Consider the following 20,758-nt stretch of genomic DNA (forward strand, 5'->3'; position numbering starts at 1 on the left):
CACTTCTTGGCATGATAACCACTTATGGTTCAGTAGTTGATGTGCTTAATAATGTAGTGGAAGATGGTTCAAGCTCGGAACAAAGAGGTGAGGCTTACGGATTATTGGATTTAGTGCAGTCTTTTGAATTTATCTTCAATTTACATTTGATGATCTAGGAATTAGCAATGATTTGTCAAAGGCTAGCTTTGCAGCGTGAAGACCAAGACATTGTCAATGCCATGGCTCTTGTTAAAATAACAAATGTACGCTTACAGACGATGAGAGATGATGGGTGGGAGAGTCTCCTAACTGAAGTTTCTTCACTATGTGCCAAACATGATGTGGTTGTTCCAAATATGGAAGAGAGGTATATGGCTCGAGGGAGGTCTCGACGAAGAGCAGAAGGAAACACCAATTTACATTACTCTCGTGTTGGATTATTCTATCACTGTATTGATTTGCAACTTCAAGAGTTAAACGACCTGTTTAATGAAGCAAACATAGAATTACTTCTTTGTATGGCATGTCTTGATTCTAGTGAATCGTTTGTTGCTTTCGATAAACAAAAGTTGATCCGTTTTGCTCGACTTTATCTTGATGATTTTTCAGAGATATATTAGATGGAATTAGCAGATCAGCTTGATAATTATATCATTGATGTGCATTCCGACACTAAGTTTGGTGAAGTAAATGGAATTAGTGGCCTAGCCAAAAAAATGGATGAGACGAAGAAAGACATTGTGTACCCACTTGTTTATTTGTTGATTAAGTTGGTGCTGATTTTACCTGTTGCTACTGCCACTATGGATAGGGCATTTTCTGCAATGAATATCATAAAGAATCGTCTGCGCAATCGGACGGCGGATGAATGGTTGAATGATTGTTTAATAACATACATTGAAAAAGAAGTTTTTGATAGCATTGATACCGAGTTGATCTTACAACGCTTCCAGAAGATGAAGAAGGATGACGAAAAAGAAGGCCACCGAGGACAACTATGAACTAGTACTTGTTTAGATTTGATTTTTTTTTTCTAATACATTAAATATTATTATTGTTTGATTTTTTTGTATGCTTGGTTCTTCTCTGGCTGGCTCAACCCCCCCCCCCGGTCATATTTTTGCTGAGAACCAAGATTTGTTTATGAGGATTGAGGGGTCTTGCATGAATTGTCAGAAGAGTAATTATTTGAAATGGGATTGTTCTCTCACATTCTTTTTTCTGAGGTTTAATGTAGTACACCCATCAATTAATTGGGAAGAGAGTTTGTGCCTGTGGCCAAAAGAGCAATAATTTTTTTTGTAAGAATTGGAAGAGAAGGATTACATTTTTTTTCTCTGGTCTCTCCAAAGTCCAAACTCGCTAATCTATCATCACCAATTCTCTCTTTACAAGGATTAATCTCTCAAAGGTTCTCTCTTTCAAGTATTTTATCTTTTGTATATTTCAACCTCTAAAGCATGGATGCGGCATGCACGCGCGATCAACACAGTCAAGACGCGGTCAACTAAACCGGACACGGGTCAGAACGCAGTCAGGACGCGGATTTTAACTCAAAAAAATATAAAATAAATCAAAATAATGCTAAAAAACTCAATTTTTCAAGTTTTTATTTTGGTAAGACTTATTACATATTTTTAAAGTTTGATTAGAAAATATTAAACTTAATCTTGTGGCTATTTATCTTGAATAGTTTTGAATTTATGAATGTTGATACATTTAATTTAGTTTTTAACGTTTTATTTATATAAAATAAAATTATAAATATTAATTAATTTCAGCGCCCTTTGCCGAGTCCCAAGTCCCTACTTTTTGAGATATAACCGAAGCCGCCATGTTCTGCGTATGCATTAATGCAGGTCCGCGTCCACATCTGTGTTGTGGTGGAAGGTTGTTCGTTGCCAAGTCGAGCTCCTTTGAAGAAGATGAACTTGAAAGAGTTGGCTGTTGATGTGGGCGTGGCTGATGCCCGGGGCAAGAAGAAAGCTAGTGAGACTGAGCCAACAACTCAAAAGTATAAGGGGTCGGGTAGTGCTGCCCCAAGTGAAAAGAATGGGGTGATTCTAAAGTTCTGGATAGAACGGTCACCTACTATGATCCCCGCGAGTGGATTGACGCGGCTAGTGAAAAATAGGGAATGTAGGCATGTAGCTTCAAGTCTTCACTAGTTGCGAATTGACTGCTGGAAAGTATTGTCCTGGATGGAGATAGGCACCAGCTGGAAACTGGGAAGGACCTAGAGACGAACTTGAAAGATATGGATCGTTTACTGTGCTTTGTAAGTGTCCTTCCAATCTGACTTTTATTTTGTGTTTTGAGTTGTTGCTCTTTTGACTTATTTTGTTGGTTTGTCAAAACTTGACCATGTATAGGAAGCTGAGGGAGATGTCAACTATCTCCGACGTGTACAAGAAGGAGCTGGAGGTTACGAAGGAGGCTTATAACAAACTGATGGTTGTGAAACTAATGGTTGTGCAAGAGGTTGAACGGGCTGAAGTGGTGGGGCTGAGGGCTCAAGTCGGGGATCTGGCTGGGAAAATGACTTTGTTGCAGCCGTTTCTTGGTGCTTCAAGGATTAATCTCTCAAAGGTTCTCTCTCTCAAGTATTTTATCTTTTGTATATTTCAACCTCTAAAGCATGGATGCGGACACGAATGCGGCATGGACGCGTGATCAACACAGTCAAGACGCGGTCAACTAAACCGGACACGGGTCAGAACACAGTCAGGACGCGGATTTTGACTCAAAAAAATATAAAATAAATCAAAATAATACTAAAAAACTCAATTTTTCAAGTTTTTATTTTGGTAAGACTTATGACATATTTTTAAAGTTTGATTAGGAGAGACGCGGATTTTGACTCAAAAAAATATAAAATAAATCAAAATAATACTAAAAAACTCAATTTTTCAAGTTTTTATTTTGGTAAGACTTATGACATATTTTTAAAGTTTGATTAGGAGATATTAAACTTAATCTTGTGGCTATTTATCTTGAATAGTTTTGAATTTATGAATGTTGATACATTTAATTTAGTTTTTAACGTTTTATTTATATAAAATAAAATTATAAATATTAATTAATTTCAGCATCCTTTGCCGAGTCCACGTCCTATTTTTTTAGATATAACCGAGTCGCCGTGCCTTTGTATGTGTCTGTATCCGCGTCCGTGTGTACATGCAGCATAGATTTCAACCCTCAACAATGTTCTATTTCTAATTGTCTAGTGTGCAAATATATGGCCGACATTTCAGTTGTAACGAAATATCAGCAAAAAATCAAATTGCAAAATACGCAACAATTTTCAGTACAGTGTTGGAGCGACACTGAGTGTGACTTTTTCCATCCCTCATCGTGTGGTTCCCCATCTCTCCCACATGCCATATCCAGCCATACAGGATTTCATTTTTTTTCCATCCAAAATATCTTATTACCCTGTATCCCCTCTTTATCCTGGCCGGATTTGGTCTTGGGGCGGTGTGATTTGGCCCTGAGAAATCTCTTCTGCCCAGCCCTCCATCTTCTCCCATCATATTCTTCTACGTCTTCTCATAGCTAGAGGGAAAACCCCAACATATGTTCAATTGCTTATACACTTATAGCGGCTTAGGGTTTTATTTGAAAAGCGACTTAGGACTTTTATTTGAAAAGATATCTAAAGAGTTTGGAACTTTGTCCAATTTAACAATGGAAGATGCCTGTAAGAATATAAAAAGGTACATCATATCTTTCTCAACTTGACAAATGGGCCAAAAGATTGCTACTGTACGCTCCAAATTGAATCTCAATCTCGAAAAACTGGCAAAATTCAAAATAACTGTTCCAAATAAGTCCTTCTTTTTTTTTTTTTTTCGATAAACTTTATATAAGTCCTTCATTCCTACAACACTTTTTTCAATCTCATAAATCGACATATCAGATAATAAAAAATGTGCAACACATCCTTCGCATCTTTCCATTTCCAGAATGAATAGCATTCAAAACGATGTCCAAGAAAAATTTGAATCCGTCCAACCTTTTAGATCCAGAAGAATTCAAGAGGCAAGGACATATGATGATTGACTTCTTAGCTGACTACTACAAAAATATCCATAAGTACCCTGTCCGCAGCCAAGTCAAACCAGGTTACCTCAAAATCGCTTAATGAATCCGCTCCAAATGATGCTGAACCCATTGAATCAATTCTTAAAGATATCCAAAATGATATCATCCCTGGATTAACACATTGGCAAAGTCCCAGTTTTTTGCATACTTCCCTTTCACTACTAGTATTGCTGGTTTTTGGTGAAATGCTTAGCGCTGGCCTTTGTGTTAATGCGTTCAGCTGGATAACGTCCCCAGCGCGACAGAGTTAGAAAAACCAGTAATGAATTGGCTTGGGAAAATGCTTTCTGTTAATCATTCCTGTTTTATTCTTTTCAGGTTTTTTTATGATATTTTTATATTTATTAATTAATTAAATTATTTATTTTTGATTCTTATTAACCTGTATATACAATTTTGAATGAGAATAAAAGTTTTTAGGTTTTCCACAATATAAAACACATCGGTTACACAATCACAGTTTTAATAATAAGAAAAATAATTTTGAAAATGGACTTTGGAGATGGAAATTACGAATAACGAAGAATTCGTCAAACAGTTACGTCAGGTGAGTAGATATATTATGTTTGATAAAGTTCTCGTTGTTTACTGTAGATCGCACAGTATTGTTCACATGCTCTTTTACTGTATACTCAACAGTGTTAACTACGTATAAATTACGAATAAACGTCTGCCTCATTTCCTTAAAAATCAGTGGTGTTTGGATTTTTGACGGCTGCTGAAAAAAAAAAACAGTGGTCGACTTATTGGCTTTGCGCTTTTGCGTTTTCGCCAAAAGCCAAAAGAAACAACTCGCACTATTTTTTTGTTTGGTGTGAATGTGATTGTTTATGTTTACTGTAAATGTTATGGTGGAATTAGATAAGTGTCTATGAGTCTAATTGATTGTATTGACGGCGGTTGGTGGTTGTTGGTGTCGTGAGATGGAGCTTTTTAGAGCAGTAATGGCGTCCAAAGTTTTCGTGTTATTTGAAGCTTTGTTTTGTTTGAATTTGGCTGTGCGTGGTGAAGTATAGGTGATGGTCTGAGAGTGGGAGTGCCGTGAAGCTTGAACAGCCATTAATGGCGTTCAAGCAAGAACCGAACCGAACCGTTTCGTTTTTGTTGTTGTTTAATTTTATTTTGTTTTGATTTTTGTTGTGAGGTTTTTGTTGTTTGGTTATGGGTTGTTGATGGTTGTTTGGGCAGCTGTTAAAGCTTGAAGCTTTGAACAAGCTTTAATGGAGGGCGAATCCAGATCTAGTTTGGATGAGGATAGTTGATCTAATGATTTGAAGATTGTTCTTTCATTAAAGTTGTTTGGTTTTCATGGGGTTAAAACCGAGGTGATGAAAATTTTGCGGTGGCCGAACTGGTGGTAACAATTTGGGTGGCTGCTGGAGGAAGAAGATGGATGTTTTGGGCTTTGGACCTTGGGCCCAACTTTGGATTAGATTGGTTGGGCCAAAAACCTTATTTTGTTTGGGCCTTTTCTAATTGGTTTTCTTTGGGCCAATTTTTGATTGTGTGGGCTGGTTTTATAAATTCAAGTGGGTCAGGTTATAGTTGATGAACAGTAAGTTTAGATTGGGCTTGGGCCGAATCAGGCAAGGGGGCTTGAGTGATTTTTGGATATTCACTCATGGGTTAAGTTTAGACATTGGGCTTTAGCCTGTGGGCTTTTGGGGTTAGATAAGTTTGGACTGGTTGACTGCTGTTGACCCTTGGCAGGCTGACTTTGACTTTGACTTTGACCATCATTGACTTTTGACTAGGGTTGACTTTGACCAGGGGGACCCAACATTTAATGTTTATGATTTGGGTTATACACTTATAGGGGCTTAGGGTTTTATTTGAAAACCGACTTATATCGTTTATGTGTGAAAACTACTACGTGATTTTTGCGATAGTTTGGAACTTTGTCCAATTTATTAATGGAACATAAAAAAAAATGTCAAAGCAAAATAATATAAAGGTAAATTATATAATTTCAAAATTTAAGACTTGAGAATTTTTTCACCGCTGATGATTGCTTTATTGAATGTACGTACCGCTAAGATCTATCTTGAATCTCATTCTCGAACCAACTTTGGACTACCCTGTAGAGAATCCTAAGATATTCGCAAAATTGTATTCCTCCAAATGACTTTGTATAAAGTCCTTCATTCCTACACTAATTGATTAATTAATAAATCGACATAAATAATAAAAACCCCAACACTTACACTTCGCATCTTTCCATTTCCAGAATGAATAGCATTAAAAACGATGTCCAAGAAAAAACCTTTTTGCTAGTCCGTCCAACCTTTTAAGTTGATTCAGAAGAATTTAAAAGGCATTATAACATTATATAATTGAAGTTCTTAGAAATTATCTTAGGTTAGAATGGCCGAACAAAATATCCATAAGTGGGATAATAAAAAGTGATTGTTTGGATAATTAAACCAGGATAATGTTTAAATGTGTTTACCTGAATCCGCTCCAAATGATGCTGAACCCATTGAATCAATTCTTAAAGATATCCAAAATGATATCATCCCTGGATTAACACATTGGCAAAGTTTAAATTTTTTGCATACTTTTGGAATGACTACTAGTATTACTTTTTTCCTTGGTGAAATGCTTATGTTGGCCTTTGTTCTTAAAGTTTGTTTATGTTTGGGGATAAAGTTTTTAATAAAGACATAGTTAGAAAGTTTAGTAATTTGTGTTTGATCCCTGCTTGGGGTTTTAGGTTTTGACCTCCCCCAATCATTCCTGTTTTCAAAGTGAAATATTTCAAATATTCATTTTAATTGACTAGTTCTGAGGCCATCTTGTGTACAATCACCGCTGCAAGAGATCGAATGTTGAACAAAATTGGTAGAGCAAATATTTGCAAACTTGTTGTTTATGGGTCTGACCAAACTCATTCTTGTGTCCAGAAAGGTGCACATATTGCTGGGATACATCCCAAGAATTTCCGTGCTATCGCAACTTCCAAGTCTAACGCATTTTCTCTCCCAGTCGAATCCCTCCGATCAACAATTCTTGCTGATATTGAAGCTGGGCTGGTGCCATTTTTCTTATGTGCCACAGTAGGGACAACAACATCCACTGCAGTGGACCCGGTTGGGCTACTTTGTCACGTAGCAAAGGATTACAACATATGGGTGCATGTTGATGCTGCATATGCTGGGAGTGCGTGTATATGCCCAGAATTTCGACACTTCATTGATGGAGTAGAAAATGTCGATTCGTTTAGTTTCAGTGCACACAAATGGTTGTTCACTAATTCTGATTGTTGTCCCAAGGACTAGTAGCTAAGGACAAGAGATTCGAGATTGTGGTCCCAAGGACTTTCTCCATGGTCTGTTTTCGGTTGCTACCACCAATACCGTTGGTTGAGATGACAAGTGATGTTGGTGACAGTCGAGATCAGATAGTCACCATACATGAAGCACGTGTAAATGAGTTGAATATGAAGTTATTAGAGTCTATAAATGATTCCGGCGAAGCATCTCTGACTCATGGAGTCGTTGGGGGCGTGTACATAATAAGATTTGTTGTTGGTGCAACTTTAACTGAAGAGAGGCATGTCAACATGGCATGGAAGGCGGTGCAAGGACATGCAGATGCATTAGTTCCGTAAACTGGCCGCTGCAAGCTTCCTATCATCATACGTGTGTTATGCTAGCTGTGATAGGATAAGCCCTCATAGTTAAGTTTTCTAATAAGGGCATCTCCAATGGAGAGTGTATATATACACCTCCACATAAGTGTCACATAGGTGCCATTAGGATTTTATGGCCCTCTTATGTTTCCACACTAGCAACAAATTTAAGAGTTTGTAAAATTAAAAAATCGAAAAAACCGTAATCAAAGTCCGAGTCAAAAAAACAAACCGCACGGGCTCCTTTGGTCATTTATTAAAACTGGGCCAACCAATAAATGACGGTCTTTACCCGTCATAAGTTATAATTTAAAAATAAAAATAAAACTGAGTTTAAGTGGCTCCGAATTTCTTTTTAATTGGGGCGTTACTTGATAAATGTTTATTAACTAATAGGGATGGGAATTCCCCAAATGCAAACTATTAGCTTAAACATGTTTTTGACATTTAGTTTTTTACTTTAAACAATTTACACCCTCCATTGGAGATGCCCTAAGGAGTTTGCAAGTGACGGTTATGAACTAGTACAAATAAGGAGTTCTAATAAAGAGTCAAGGGCTCCTGGTCATTGTATTCAAGTCATAAGTATATTGACTCCCCTGTTTTCTTTAGGCTCATCTATTCAAATGCAAACTCTCATAAATAACCGTTTTTGGTTCAACCAGTTTGGTTAAAATACCCACATTTATTAGTTGCAATTTGTGTTACAACACCCCCACCCCCAAAACCAACCACCCAATCTGTAATATCCTTCATGTGAAGAAAAAAAAAAATAAAAAAAAATAAAAAATAAAAATAAAATAAAATCTTCATCTTGTAGCCGTTGGATCTTACAACTGGAGAGGGAGTATCACTAATATTTTTGAAAATAGAGAAAAGTCACAATGCTAGTAGAGACAAACAGTCCATAACAGGCTATTAGTAACGTTAAAAAACCGTTACTAATAATATTCGCAACGCTTAAAATGCTTTGCAAATATAGTGTGGTAAAATGTTAGAAATGTTTGCAACGCTTTTTAACTGCTGCAAGCAAAATTTTCCAACGGTTTTTAACCGTTGCAAATATTATTTGTAACGCTTATTTACACCTGCTTCGTGCAAAATTTTAGCAACATTTTTTAATTTGTAACAGTTATGAACCATTGCTGATGGGTTGCAAATAAAAAAATAATAATTTCTCATATTTTGTAACAACCAACTAAACCTGCAATTAGATGCCCCTCTTGCACCATATACAAAAATCATGAATTCTTATTTAACCTAAATTTATCCACAGTGCATTTTGATACCATTTTACAAAGAAACAAGAATATGCATAGGATTTTTTTTTTTGTTAAAGTACAAAACTAATCCAACCATATACATTTACAACTTTGAGCGATTTTTAAACCTCAAAAACTAGCTTATTGTTGGACTATCACCATAAAAAAAGCTTTCGTACCATGCTTCAGGTTTTATCCCAAATCATTTACTCAAGTTCTAGAATCTTCAGGTTCCATCTAGCATCTTTCACCTACAACAAATTCTAGAATAAGCAATAAGAACAAAGTTCTAACCAAAATTTTACATATAAATCTATAAATCTAGTAAATAAGCAATAGAACAACAATAAACATTATCTATAAATCTAGTAAAAATAGACACGATTTGACGTATTTTCCAAAATCAGATGTGGTTATCTTTAGTTTTACTATTTCAGAACTCATAACCCACAGTTACATAAAGATACACACCTCTGAGAAGAGTGGTGATAACAAGAAGGTTGATTCTTGAGATTTTATCCCAAACCATTTACTCAAGTTGGTAACACTTGGCTTAAGCTACACTGACAAATGTGATAGTGTCGCTCAAAATAGATTTTGGAAGGTTTTCTAGAAAAAGAATGTGAATAAGAAGCACCTGGTTAGACATTCAATTTGAAATCCATCAATAAAATACCAGACCAAGGATTATTCCCCTAATGAGAGTAGGGCTAATAACAATTCCAATGTGGAGTGATATGGACCCCACATTCTTTCTTTTGAAGCTAATTGGATGGGAGAACAAAATGCATAATGCAAACCTTCGACTTGAAGTGAGAGTAAAGTCCAGTTCCTTATTCAAGCTAACAATTGAAGGCTGTTTAGTCAAATCAAGTCCAGGTTTGTCAGGTCTGGTGACTCCTGCAGAGCTCACAAGTACAAACCTACCATTGAACAAATATATCAACTGCTGAAAAGTGAAAACATTCTAAGAAAACAAAACACTTTTAGGTTCTATAGTTGAAAACCTGGGAGTATTTTATTTGATTTTATAATGAGTTGTGAGCGCATTATACAAATCCTCAAAATAGTTTATTATGTCTCTCAAACCAAACACACAAACAAATGTATCTCTAATGGCATTCCGCACACATTTTCCAACCAATGAGAGTGTCTCTGGAACCCCACCCCACTTCCCTTAGATGTGGGCAATCAAAAAGAACACACACCAACAAGAAAAGTGAGCAACACACACTACTAGAAAACTGTAAATAGATAGCATTCATTTAATAGCACTTACAAAAAAACGCTAATTTTTTTTAGAGGATAGCGTTTATCCATCTAGTGCTATAGTAACACTAACGATTGCGTTTGCACGGAAAATACAATAAATAGCAGGCCTTTGTCGGACTTTAACCCAAAATTTCAACCCAGTTCAACTGAAATTACCAAAAACTGAAAGAGCCCGCTTCATTTTCTCTATTTTCCCTCTTTCCCCAAACAGCCGTCACCACCTCTAAAGTTTATTTTTAAGGCAAAACCCTCTCTCCACCACCACTTCCAAAATCTGAGAATGGAATTTGAAACCATCGAATCAATCTTGCTGCTATAAGAAAAGTAAGTATCTATTATTCGTGTTTTTGTGTAAATTTTTCCTTTTATTTGATCACTTTGAGTTTACAAAGTTCAATTTTACTGAACTTTGAGTTAAATTCAATTTCACTCTGTTTTTTTGTCAACTAATAAAGGTATGAATTATGATATGACAAATTAGTAAGACAATCTCGTTTCTTCTTCGATTTTATTATTGTAGCTGAGGATTCAAAGGTAGAATTCAATGTTTGTGCTGTTTTGGTTCTCTGAATTTTGGTTCAAGATTGGAATTCACGAAAGGAAACTGCTTGCAAGTTTTTCTTTTGAGTCTAGGACATGTCCTTTGTAGAAGAGTCCTTGTTGCAGTGATTATTTGTAATGCGCTATCAAGACTAATTGATCTTAACAATTGTCTATTGCAGGTGCGATGTAATTAATAATACAGATAAAGGAGTATCCCGAGTTCATGCGGAGGTAGTTATTGATTCAATGACTTCGTTGGATCCTCTACAAAGAAGATCAACTAGCTTTACCACTAACTTTCGCATCAAAGATTGCTCAAAATATGGCACATTTCTAAACAAGAAGTCTAGATCAAAGACAAAATTTGGCGAGTATCCAAACATGGAGGCCCCTGTAAAAGATGGGGATCTTATATCATTTGGAACTGGTAATGCCACCTACAGGTGATTGTATGACTTACATATACTTTACTACAAATTTGACTTTTAGCAAGCTTAATTTTGTAGGTTTAGGACATTTTGGGAATGGGGTAGGTCATCTGTAAGCTAACTGTTTCTTATTTTCTTTTGGCAACAAACAATGTTTCTCTTTCAGGTTCTGTTTTGTTCCACTTGTATTTTTTGTGCGCAACTCAAAGGCTAATCATATGGAACATTCTCTTCAAGAAGATGTATCGTCTATAGGTTAGTATTATCACTAGAGTTGGTCTTTCTAGTTTTAGTTTATACCTGTAGTGAGGATTTGCATGTCTTTTGACTAACTTGTTAGCTTATTAGCTACTATTACCTTCATTTTAATATAAACTTGGTTATGCTCTTGTTTTAAAATTTACCAGCAAGGTGCTCAACATACTATATTTTTACGTTACAATATCTTGGTATAGCTATTATATTAATGCACAACCAAACGCATACTTACTACACTTTTTTTTTTGTGCTGCTCAATTATGGTTTAACCTTGAACAATTGGCCACTGGTGTTTTCCTCTTTTATCGTGTTGTTTTTGTAAACTCCACAGACGATTCCCTTGTCAACTATATTTTCTGGAATGTAAATCATTTCAAGTGTTTTCAGTTTTACCTGCTGCGTTTAGCATAATTGACAATTTTCAGAAGCAATAGACGTGACATTAAGTTCTATTAATATATTGCAAGTACTTTGGCCAGAGTTTCTTTAACATTTGTTCCTCTCATAACCAAAACACAAATTTTGGCATACATTGCTTAGAATTCTATAAGTTGGTACTTTACTAATTTTGTATATTTTGTGTAGGTGCTGGAATTACTCATAGCTGGAAGGAAGAGTGCACACATGTGCTTGTTGATGAGTCCATGCCCGTTAAAGAAGATTTGCTTGATGCTATTGTGGCCCAAAAAAACCTGTTGTTCTTAAAAGTTGGCTAAAGGTATCTAACACACACATACACGTATTTTCTTGTATCTTTCATGAACATTCCTATACTAGGGATTACAAGAAGATGCTTCCTTTTCTTCAGTTGGTAATAAGTTACTTCATATTTAATGGTTCATTAGTTTAGGGTGTTGTTTTTCTCGTGTTTAACGAAATTCTTTCAATTATTGAAACACAATTTTTTTAAAAGTTTTTAATAGAAATCTTCCACTACAAAACTCAAATCTCTCAAAGGATTCAATTCCAGAGAAAGAGAAAGAAAAGGACATTTATATGGTCTGTCATTGTTTGTCTTGATGTTGTGGGATTTAATTTTGAGGTTCTAATAGCAGTCTTCATCAAAATGCAGTATAAATTTAGTGATAAGTTGCAGCAATTATTGAGTATTGGTGGCGCAAAGGTTTTCTCCGTCAGTGAATCTTCTTCTTGTTTTATTTCAAGGGAAAAGTATATGGTTGGCCTGATCATGTGGGACTTGTGCTATATTTGCAAAAGGGTTCCCTAATGAAGTAGCTAGAACTTTTGAATTTTGTTTAGTTAAACAGGAACTCAGGTATTCATTTTCTTAAAAATCTTATACTTAATTATTCTGAAATGGGTATGTTTAAAGACGAGTAACATGACAGATATTGACTTAGTTTGTATCTTAAAGTTCGCATATATAGGATTTTTGCCGATTTACATTTATTTTATGCATTCCCCCGTTTGCTTAATTTGTTAATGAAATTGTGTAATACAATAGATTTATAAGCTCAAAATGGATGAGCGCTTAAATAATTGAGAGATTGATGGTTCGAATCCATCTTGATCCAATTCCTTTTTCATTCACTAATTTAATAAATTTAATATACATTTGAATTTTCTGATTTTGTATTAACAAAAACAATAACATTTTCTTAACGCTATAAAAGTTTAATAGCATGAAAGAAATGCTATCATTTCGTGGCAGAAACGCTATGAAATCTATTGCATTATTTACAAATGCTATCATTTTCATAGCATTTTCGGACTCAGATGCTATCATTTTAATAGCGTTTTAGACACAAACGCTATCTTACAAAGCATAGCATGGCCATAGATAGCGTTTGAGAAAACGCTATCAAGTATATTTGATAGTACTTTTTGAGCGCTATCTATTGGCTTTTGTGTAGTGACAAAACAGCACAACACATAGATATATGTGGAAACTGTAGCAGGTAGGGAAATCACACCAGATCCACCATGCTCAAAGGCAGATACGAAACACAGAAACTATCACCCTCATATAAAAGAAGAGAACTATAAACATGACCACTTATTGAGGGGAAGATGTAATGGATACAAAAAGCTTATAAGCCTGCTTACATATAAAACACGTTAGCTGATTATCACTCAATAATGGTAGCAATCGTGTTCTACTATTAAAAATTTGTAAAAAGTTATAAATTTTGTAGAAATACAGATCATAAAATGGCATGCTCTATAAAAGTAGCAAATAGATACTAGAAGAAAACAAGAGCCTAGTGTAGATGAAACAAAGCAAAAAAAAATCACTAACATACATAGAACAATATGTTGAGGCAGAACAAATCACTTATATTTATAGAACAACATATTCAATACCTTTAAACCTTCCTCCCGGAAATTGTCTTTAGTTGCTTGCCCCATCCCAGTATACTTTGATGGTCCATATACATCTTTACGAAGTAAAGGCCATGAAGAAGTGGGCTCTAGTTGAACCTATTACGATAAATGCAAAACTAAGACTATGCAATGCTTATTGAGGATAGAACTTTAAACGACCACATAACTCGTAGAATAAGCAGATGAAATAACTATCATCAAAGTCACCGAGGTACCTAGACTATTATTAACTAAAGGAATGGCCCTTTCTCTTTTAATCTGCGAAATCATAATGTCTATGTTTATATCTCCAGTTGGAGGAATTAGCAATGGACATGCCGATCCACAATTTTGTCCAGAACCGTCACTCCCATCTTGGAGTTATCTGTAATAGAATCAGGTCCTTCCTGATATTGTAATTTTCATTTGATCGGGTCTGTTCACGTGCTGATGTAACGTCGATCAATTTACAAACAAAACAAATGTGTCAGCTTCCGTGGTCCAATGTTGACAAAAGAGCAGTAACAACTGAACCACCTATTTCTAATTTATAACCATTACTGCAACTGATACTTTATATATAAAATGTCGTTACTCAAGTCATGTTACACATACACTAAAAGCAACTATACCTCGGTGAAAATACATGCGGTTATAATCTGAAAGAGTAAAAGAAGTCTCAGTAAATCTAGTACCCAGCAAACATTAGACAGTTAAATCTCAATATATTAACTCATAAACAACCTCATACTCTCAACATAAATCCCATTTCTAAGTTAATACCAAAGTTCAATGGTATTACAACATGACATGCAAACAAGCATGGTATTACAGCATGACATGCAAACAAACATCAAATACAATAATCCAAAACTGACCTGAAATCTAATCTTGATAACATCAATCCTGCGCGGAAATAAGAGCACAAAATATTTAAGCAAACAAAAGCTTTAGACACTAGAATAAAACAAGAAGTTTGTTCTTAAATAAATTGCAACAGATTCAAACTATCTAACACAACCGTACATGATATACTCATATAATCTAACATGATATACCAAGACAAAACTCCCTATTTAGATTGGTACAAGAGTTGCCTCAAGTGTAATAATTTATATAGCATACTGCTCAAATCAATTCACTCACAGGCCATACTAGAAGGAAAAGTATTAGAAGGGGGTGAAGCAATGGAAATTCATATTTGTAATGGAACAAAGCATGTAAGCTTTACAAGTAAGGCACCACTAAGGCATCTCGTTGTAGATAGGTTACAGAAGAAGACCTACTTGTTCAACACCAAGAGCACTCACAAATGACACCTAAACGCGAAGACTACAAAACTCCATGTCGTCGATCCCTTTAACCATCTAGACGTAACTTAACAAGATGAATAAAAACCCAATCAACTTTGTTTTTTAACAGTGAAATAACATGCCTGTGATTGAACAAAATATGGCGAAATGACTAAGGCTAAGCATCCAAAATTCAGGTTAATGTTAAACCATAACCCGTGCCAGATACAAAGGGCATACAACACACAACCATATACAAGAGTACTTTGGAGTTGATTCCGTAAAAGATACTTTGCGTCGAGTCGGCCCAGCTAGAGAGACAAGGTCTGCTTTGAGCTTGTGGCCACCATATGGCTTAAGCCACACAGGATTTAGCCTCTACTTCTTCTGTTTTAGCTAACCACTAAATTAAAAATAAGACTACTTTGGCAAAATCAACACATACTCATTTCTCTATCTAACAATACTAACAGACCAATTAATGGTTAATGTTTATATTCCAGCCCAAAACTTGATATTTCAACACCAAAGAAGCGAGAGCAAAAAAAGAAAAAAATCAAATCAATCAAATGGGTATTCTTAAGCAATTGATGCAACAAAAGAAGGTAATTTTATAGTTACAATTACATTCAAGATTTAGATATAAACATAATTGCAACCATTTTTGAATATAATATATCTTCATGCTATCCAAAAAGGGGTACCATTCATTCAAATTCATCACGCTAAAATATATCTGAAAGTGAGACTGAAGAATAAAACTAACCTTTTTGATAAAGAGTCGAGTTTGAGCTGCAAAATGAATGTGATCTCCAAGTTGAGGATGTTAAAAGCACCTACATTCATATACATAAACTCTAAGTAGTGGTACTATGATAACTGCTCACAAATGGTCAGGAACATTAGACCATTGTTTTAACCCAAAAAAAAAAAACATACAAAACCCAAGAGGGTCTGCTAGTTCTTATTAGTACTTATTAGTTGATTTCAAAAGCTAATTAGGAGGAAAAAGAGTGAATACACGTCCAGAATTTATTTGGGAGAAAAACAAAACCTATTTGACGATTCCCAAAACAAATCGATAGAAAACCCTTTGAACAATTTACTACAAAAATATCAAATAACACAAGCAGAGGCAATAGAGTAGAAGCCCTAATAACCCAAAATTGGAAAAACAATAAAGTTGGAATATTTCTAAACCAATAACCGAGTACGAGCTAACCTGCAATATCGTTTTCCCCTGATGAACACCACAAATTTTTAAACGTTGTTGGTCTCTCAAACTTTAATTACCAAAGTTTTAAAATTTGGTAGTTAAAGTTTGAAAATCGCGGAGGGCAGTGAGAGAACAGAGAGTTTTATTTAGATCGCGCGGGTTTAAACTTTACATTGTTGTCTGCATGCATAGCAGAAATAATATAACTAATACAATTGGCTTTTTCTTTCTTAATGTTAAACTCAGGTTGCTATACCTATTGTTCCCACAATCCGGGTACTCGTCACCTTCACAAAATTTGAAGAACAACAGCAAAGCGAGGAGTTTTCAACCCCTCTATCTAGCCCAGGACATTTCCAAGATGCCAAAGCCAAGGAATCTGATGGTTCATCTTCGTGGATTTCATGGATGAGAGGGAGCCGTGGCGAACACTCAAGTGACAGTGAGGGCCGCAGTTACAAGGAAGAGGTCGACCCTTTCCACATACCATCAGACTACGTGGGTTGACGCCAACGAGAAAAAGCGTCGGATGAAACTTGAAAGCCAAGAAAGCTAGGAACAAGAAAAACAAAAAGTAGACAGTGACCAGAAATGCAGAGAGTATGCGTCAATTGGGCGACGATGTCGAAGAACATTAGTATATGACACGGATGCTTGTTGTAAATGTGTGATATACTGATATGGTTTTCCCTTACAAACAGTCACTAGGGGACTGAAATAGGTGGTTGGATGAGACCGAGTTCGACTTGAGAGCGAACTGCCTACGTATCTTACTCTGGGTTGTATGGGGGAGAGTAGAATCAGGTCTGGCGTAGTTCATAGGAGAGGTATTTATAGAGATTCAGAGTGCATCCTTGCGCACCACGTGTCAAGGATGTCCCAAATAAGGGGTGGAGATTAGGATCACATGTGAGAACTGCCCTCCTAGGTCTGCTGTAATGATGTGGAGTGGCAGTCTGTACAAGTAGCTTGTGGCCGCGGACCGATGGTCGACGGTCAAGATATGTGCAAGTACACCTTTAGTCATGATTGCTTCTGGATAAAGAACCCGTGTCACTTTCTCGTGTAGTTCGCGTGATACTGCGATCTGTCTGTAGCGTTCTACTAGCTCATGGATGCGACCTGGATCCATAGGTCGATGTGTCATTCCCACCCTGTTAGGCGCGTGCTAGATAAAGAATATCACTCCCCTACCGCCCCCCGGTGGGTTGTGATAACGACACATTGAGAGAGATCGATTCTTGTGCGTGGAGTATGTTAGAGGTGGAAATCTCCAACGACCTGTGAGGAATGGTTCGTGTTAACCATGTGAGCTAGTGGGTGCGAACGTTTGACACGCGAAAAGACGCGATGATGATCGGATCTGGCGATTCTGAAGAAGAAAACGTGGCGCCCTGTTTTTTCGGGATGTGAAAAACAGGATAGTTGGTTGGAAGTCGTGGGCAGCTAGGGCTAGGGTGTAATCATGATGCCTTGAAAACTGAAGGGGCGGTTGCTCAAAAATTTCACTTGCTCTGTTGAGACTTCATTTGGTCGCCGTGCGGTAGACGAACTTCATTACCGCATCATCCTTCAGGTTAGTTCTCTGCCATTTTGAACCTCTTCTTCTTGTTTGGTGCTAAGCCTCCGTTCTAGAGTTGTTAGGATACCCCTGTTAGATACTAGTAGCTAGATTTGTTAGGGTTAGAAGAGAAAATGTCGGACTCCGATGACACTCGATCTAACGAGGTTCGCGAAGTTTCTCTTGGCTGGGATGGCGGCGATGAAAGATGAGTCCGCGTGTGAGATGGGTGAGAGATGATGATGAAGGCGAGGCGGCGGGGGGCTAGCAAAGAAGGGAAGATGTGGTTCGATCTGCGTCAGAAGCTCTTTTGAAGCTAGCACTTCGTGTCGCGGTGAGGGTCGTCGCCTTCAAGCCGCCCGCCGCCTTTAAATCGTGGATAAACATGCTTTGAGGGTGTTCCCATATCCGAGAAAAAAATATGGGATAACCATAAAAGCGATCCGGAGATCCATGAGCCCGATCGCATGCTCGTTTTAGTGATAGGTACACCCCACCAAATCATGGGGTGATCATCCGTGAGGGATAGGTGAGGGCGCATGAAGATACCGCTCTCCAGTGGTTTCGCGAAGTTCTGAACCGTTGTGGCAAGGCGCGCTCAGTTTGTGGGTAACACGTGGCGATTATTTAAGGTTTTGACCTCTTGAACGCCCGATGGTGAGTACCGTAATCGCCGAATCGAGGTCGGCGATGTTATCGAAAGCACTACCTCGTAAAAGCGATCTAGGTCGCTGAACTTTAGCCTGCAAACTCGAGCTACGCTGTCGAGCGTTCTGGATGGTAAGAGTAACGAGTCGTGGGACAAACGACTGCTGCTCCTTGTAGGACACTACTGTGCTAGCGGGTTTAGTGTGAACCATAAAATATGCAACTTTACTGGTGGGTAGCAGCGCGTTGTCTGATTAGGTCAACTTGGTTTTGTTGAACTTTTACTGAAACTGTTGTCTTGTTGCCTATCACGGATATCCGCTGAAAAAGGAGTCAAGTCGACGGTGATCGAAGTTCGCTAGCCCGCCGCGCGAAAAAAAAAACAGCTACCGGAAGTTGCGCATTTCTTTGAAGAGCGCGGAGGACCTGCCATCCGGAAAAAAAGAGTAGAGCAGAAAGCCCAAGCGCGGGGTAACTTGAGTGGGAATACGTCGAAGAAAGCTGTGATGGAGAAGCGTAAGGGCGATCTGGTGATGCGGGAATACAGGCAACGAAGCCGTACTGGGGTGAAGCGACCCGTTGGAAGTGCTGGGGCCTCTGGGTCTAGAGCGGGGAAGGGCCGAGAGGACGCTCCTTTCGATGTGGACGACGTTCTCTTCGGCGTCGAGATATCGACCGCGAAGGCTGCGGGTTAAGAAATCTGCCGATACCGGGGTGGTGAAGTGCGAACTAGGGGAAGGGCGGCTCGCAACCCGAGGGCGAGGCCGATGCCCGACTTCAGCGTCCTAGGTGAGGACGCCCCGGAGGTTGCCCCGGAGGTCGCTCGACCCAGGGTTGTTGGAGATCCCTCTGGCAAGATGAAGGGAAAGGTTGGTGCAAGAGAGAGATCGGTAAAGGCGATCCGAAGATGGAAAGGACGAACTGGAGCGCAACCTGATGTACATTGATGAGGTAACTGGGAAGAAGCGCTATGTGAGGAGGTCCGACTGCAACTACAAGTCCGCACTTATATAGCTGCTTACTGTTGGAGGGATGACCACCGACGGTGATAGGAAGGAAGGACTTGGATGCTAAGGAGCTGGAGTCGAACCTGAGGGGGATGGACAAGGCGATGTGCCTGGTAAGTAACCCTTGCACTCTACTTGACTGTGTTATTGCGTTACATGCTATTGTTTGATAATAACGTGATATGTTGTGAGAGCTGTCGCAGCTGATCGCTGGGTACCAGAAGCTGAAGACGGCTGCGCAGATCGCTGAATTGGAGAAGGCGGACGTTGAGTCGCTGAGGGACGAGCTGTCAAATCTGCGGGCTGTGCAAGAGGCTGAAAAGGCCGAACTGGATCTTGGCCGAGGCCTCGGCTTTCACCGCCTCGACTCGAGAGGAGGACCTCTGCGGTGAACGAAGTCGATCGAGTTGAAGCATGAGGTGGAGGCGTTGAGGGCCAACTAGCCGCCCAACACCTCTTTGAACGGTGTAAGACTTCGACTCTGCAAGCAAAAGAGGCCTATCTCACCATCCGTCTTTGAGGTGGAGGAGCTGGAAAGGAAATGGACGACTGCGCGGGAGGAGCGGGAACGCCGGACTTCGGCGAAGCTTCGAAGGTGGACTACACGAAGAGGCCGCCCTGTTTTCAGAAGTCGCCACCCCCCCCCTGGTCGATGAGCGAGCGAGCTTGAGGTCCAACCGATCTCCATGTGGTTGGTCTTTGAGGCGCGCTTATGGGCGTCTGGCGGTGATCCAAGCTCCGTCTCCGTTTTGAATGTCGCTCTTGGGGAAGATTTAGATGAAAGTGTTTAGACCATTTGTTATTTGTATGCAGTTGTACTGGGCCTCTGGCCGTAAATAATAGAGCTGGTTTCCTAGGTTGACCTGGGCAGTTCGCTTTTTCCCTTTGTTATTGATTATAATACTTAGTGACTAACTGTGCTGGATTTCCTGAGTGTTCTCAGCAGCATGGTTAGTCTGTGAACTGGGGTGTCCTTCTTGTCGTTAGGTCGCTCCTTGTATGAATGTGAATCTTGTTGTTCTTTCCCTTTATACCTGGCCTTGTGTATGAGAGGAATGTTTATATTTGTAAGCGTATGCATGCTGTTATGAACTAAATGGTGCGGGTCGTTCATCTCGGTGAGGGCGCCGGGGCGTTCTGTACTCTGGCGCGGCCTGAGCTATAGTGCGTGCGTGGCATGTGTCGGGATGTGGGTGGTCAGGGGGTATGAAATGATGGCTGCCAGGTTG

The 20,758-nt window shown here is 38.5% G+C and overlaps 2 protein-coding genes, 1 long non-coding RNA gene and 1 pseudogene across 7 annotated transcripts; 3 read left to right on the forward strand and 1 right to left on the reverse strand.

Moving 5' to 3' along the window:
- The first annotated feature begins 167 nt into the window (after positions 1 to 167).
- On the forward strand, positions 168 to 602 carry LOC147506035 (uncharacterized). The gene has a single exon (XM_086605681.1). It carries the CDS (start codon positions 168 to 170, stop codon positions 600 to 602), a length of 435 nt encoding a protein of 144 aa, XP_086461807.1.
- On the forward strand, positions 603 to 7,851 carry LOC147506036 (tyrosine/DOPA decarboxylase 5-like; annotated as a pseudogene).
- Positions 7,852 to 9,008: 1,157 nt separating this feature from the next.
- On the reverse strand, positions 9,009 to 16,708 carry LOC147506037 (uncharacterized). 4 transcript variants are annotated; one of them, XR_015193565.1, is made up of 6 exons: positions 16,570 to 16,708; positions 15,864 to 15,933; positions 14,684 to 14,711; positions 13,806 to 13,922; positions 9,780 to 9,879; positions 9,009 to 9,230 (listed from the first exon to the last, which is right to left on the reverse strand). It is a non-coding gene; the product is annotated as an uncharacterized LOC147506037 (long non-coding RNA). The 4 variants fall into 4 exon arrangements; XR_015193563.1 differs by having other exon boundaries at positions 9,780 to 9,902; XR_015193564.1 differs by lacking the exon at positions 16,570 to 16,708 and adding an exon at positions 16,320 to 16,545 and having other exon boundaries at positions 9,780 to 9,902.
- LOC147506038 (nibrin homolog) lies at positions 10,022 to 16,688 on the forward strand. 2 transcript variants are annotated; one of them, XM_086558360.1, is made up of 5 exons: positions 10,022 to 10,575; positions 10,974 to 11,237; positions 11,389 to 11,477; positions 12,066 to 12,198; positions 12,553 to 12,909. In XM_086558360.1, the coding sequence occupies exons 2-4, from the start codon at positions 11,041 to 11,043 to the stop codon at positions 12,194 to 12,196; spliced, it is 417 nt and encodes a 138-aa protein (XP_086414486.1). In that variant the 5' UTR covers positions 10,022 to 10,575; positions 10,974 to 11,040; the 3' UTR covers positions 12,197 to 12,198; positions 12,553 to 12,909. The 2 variants fall into 2 exon arrangements, with proteins under 2 accessions (XP_086414486.1, XP_086414485.1); XM_086558359.1 differs by lacking the exon at positions 12,553 to 12,909 and adding an exon at positions 16,560 to 16,688 and having other exon boundaries at positions 10,378 to 10,575.
- Positions 16,709 to 20,758: the final 4,050 nt, after the last annotated feature.

The sequence above is a fragment of the Coptis chinensis genome, chromosome 4 (assembly GCF_015680905.1).
Source record: "Coptis chinensis isolate HL-2020 chromosome 4, ASM1568090v1, whole genome shotgun sequence".
Taxonomy (NCBI): Eukaryota; Viridiplantae; Streptophyta; class Magnoliopsida; order Ranunculales; family Ranunculaceae; genus Coptis; species Coptis chinensis.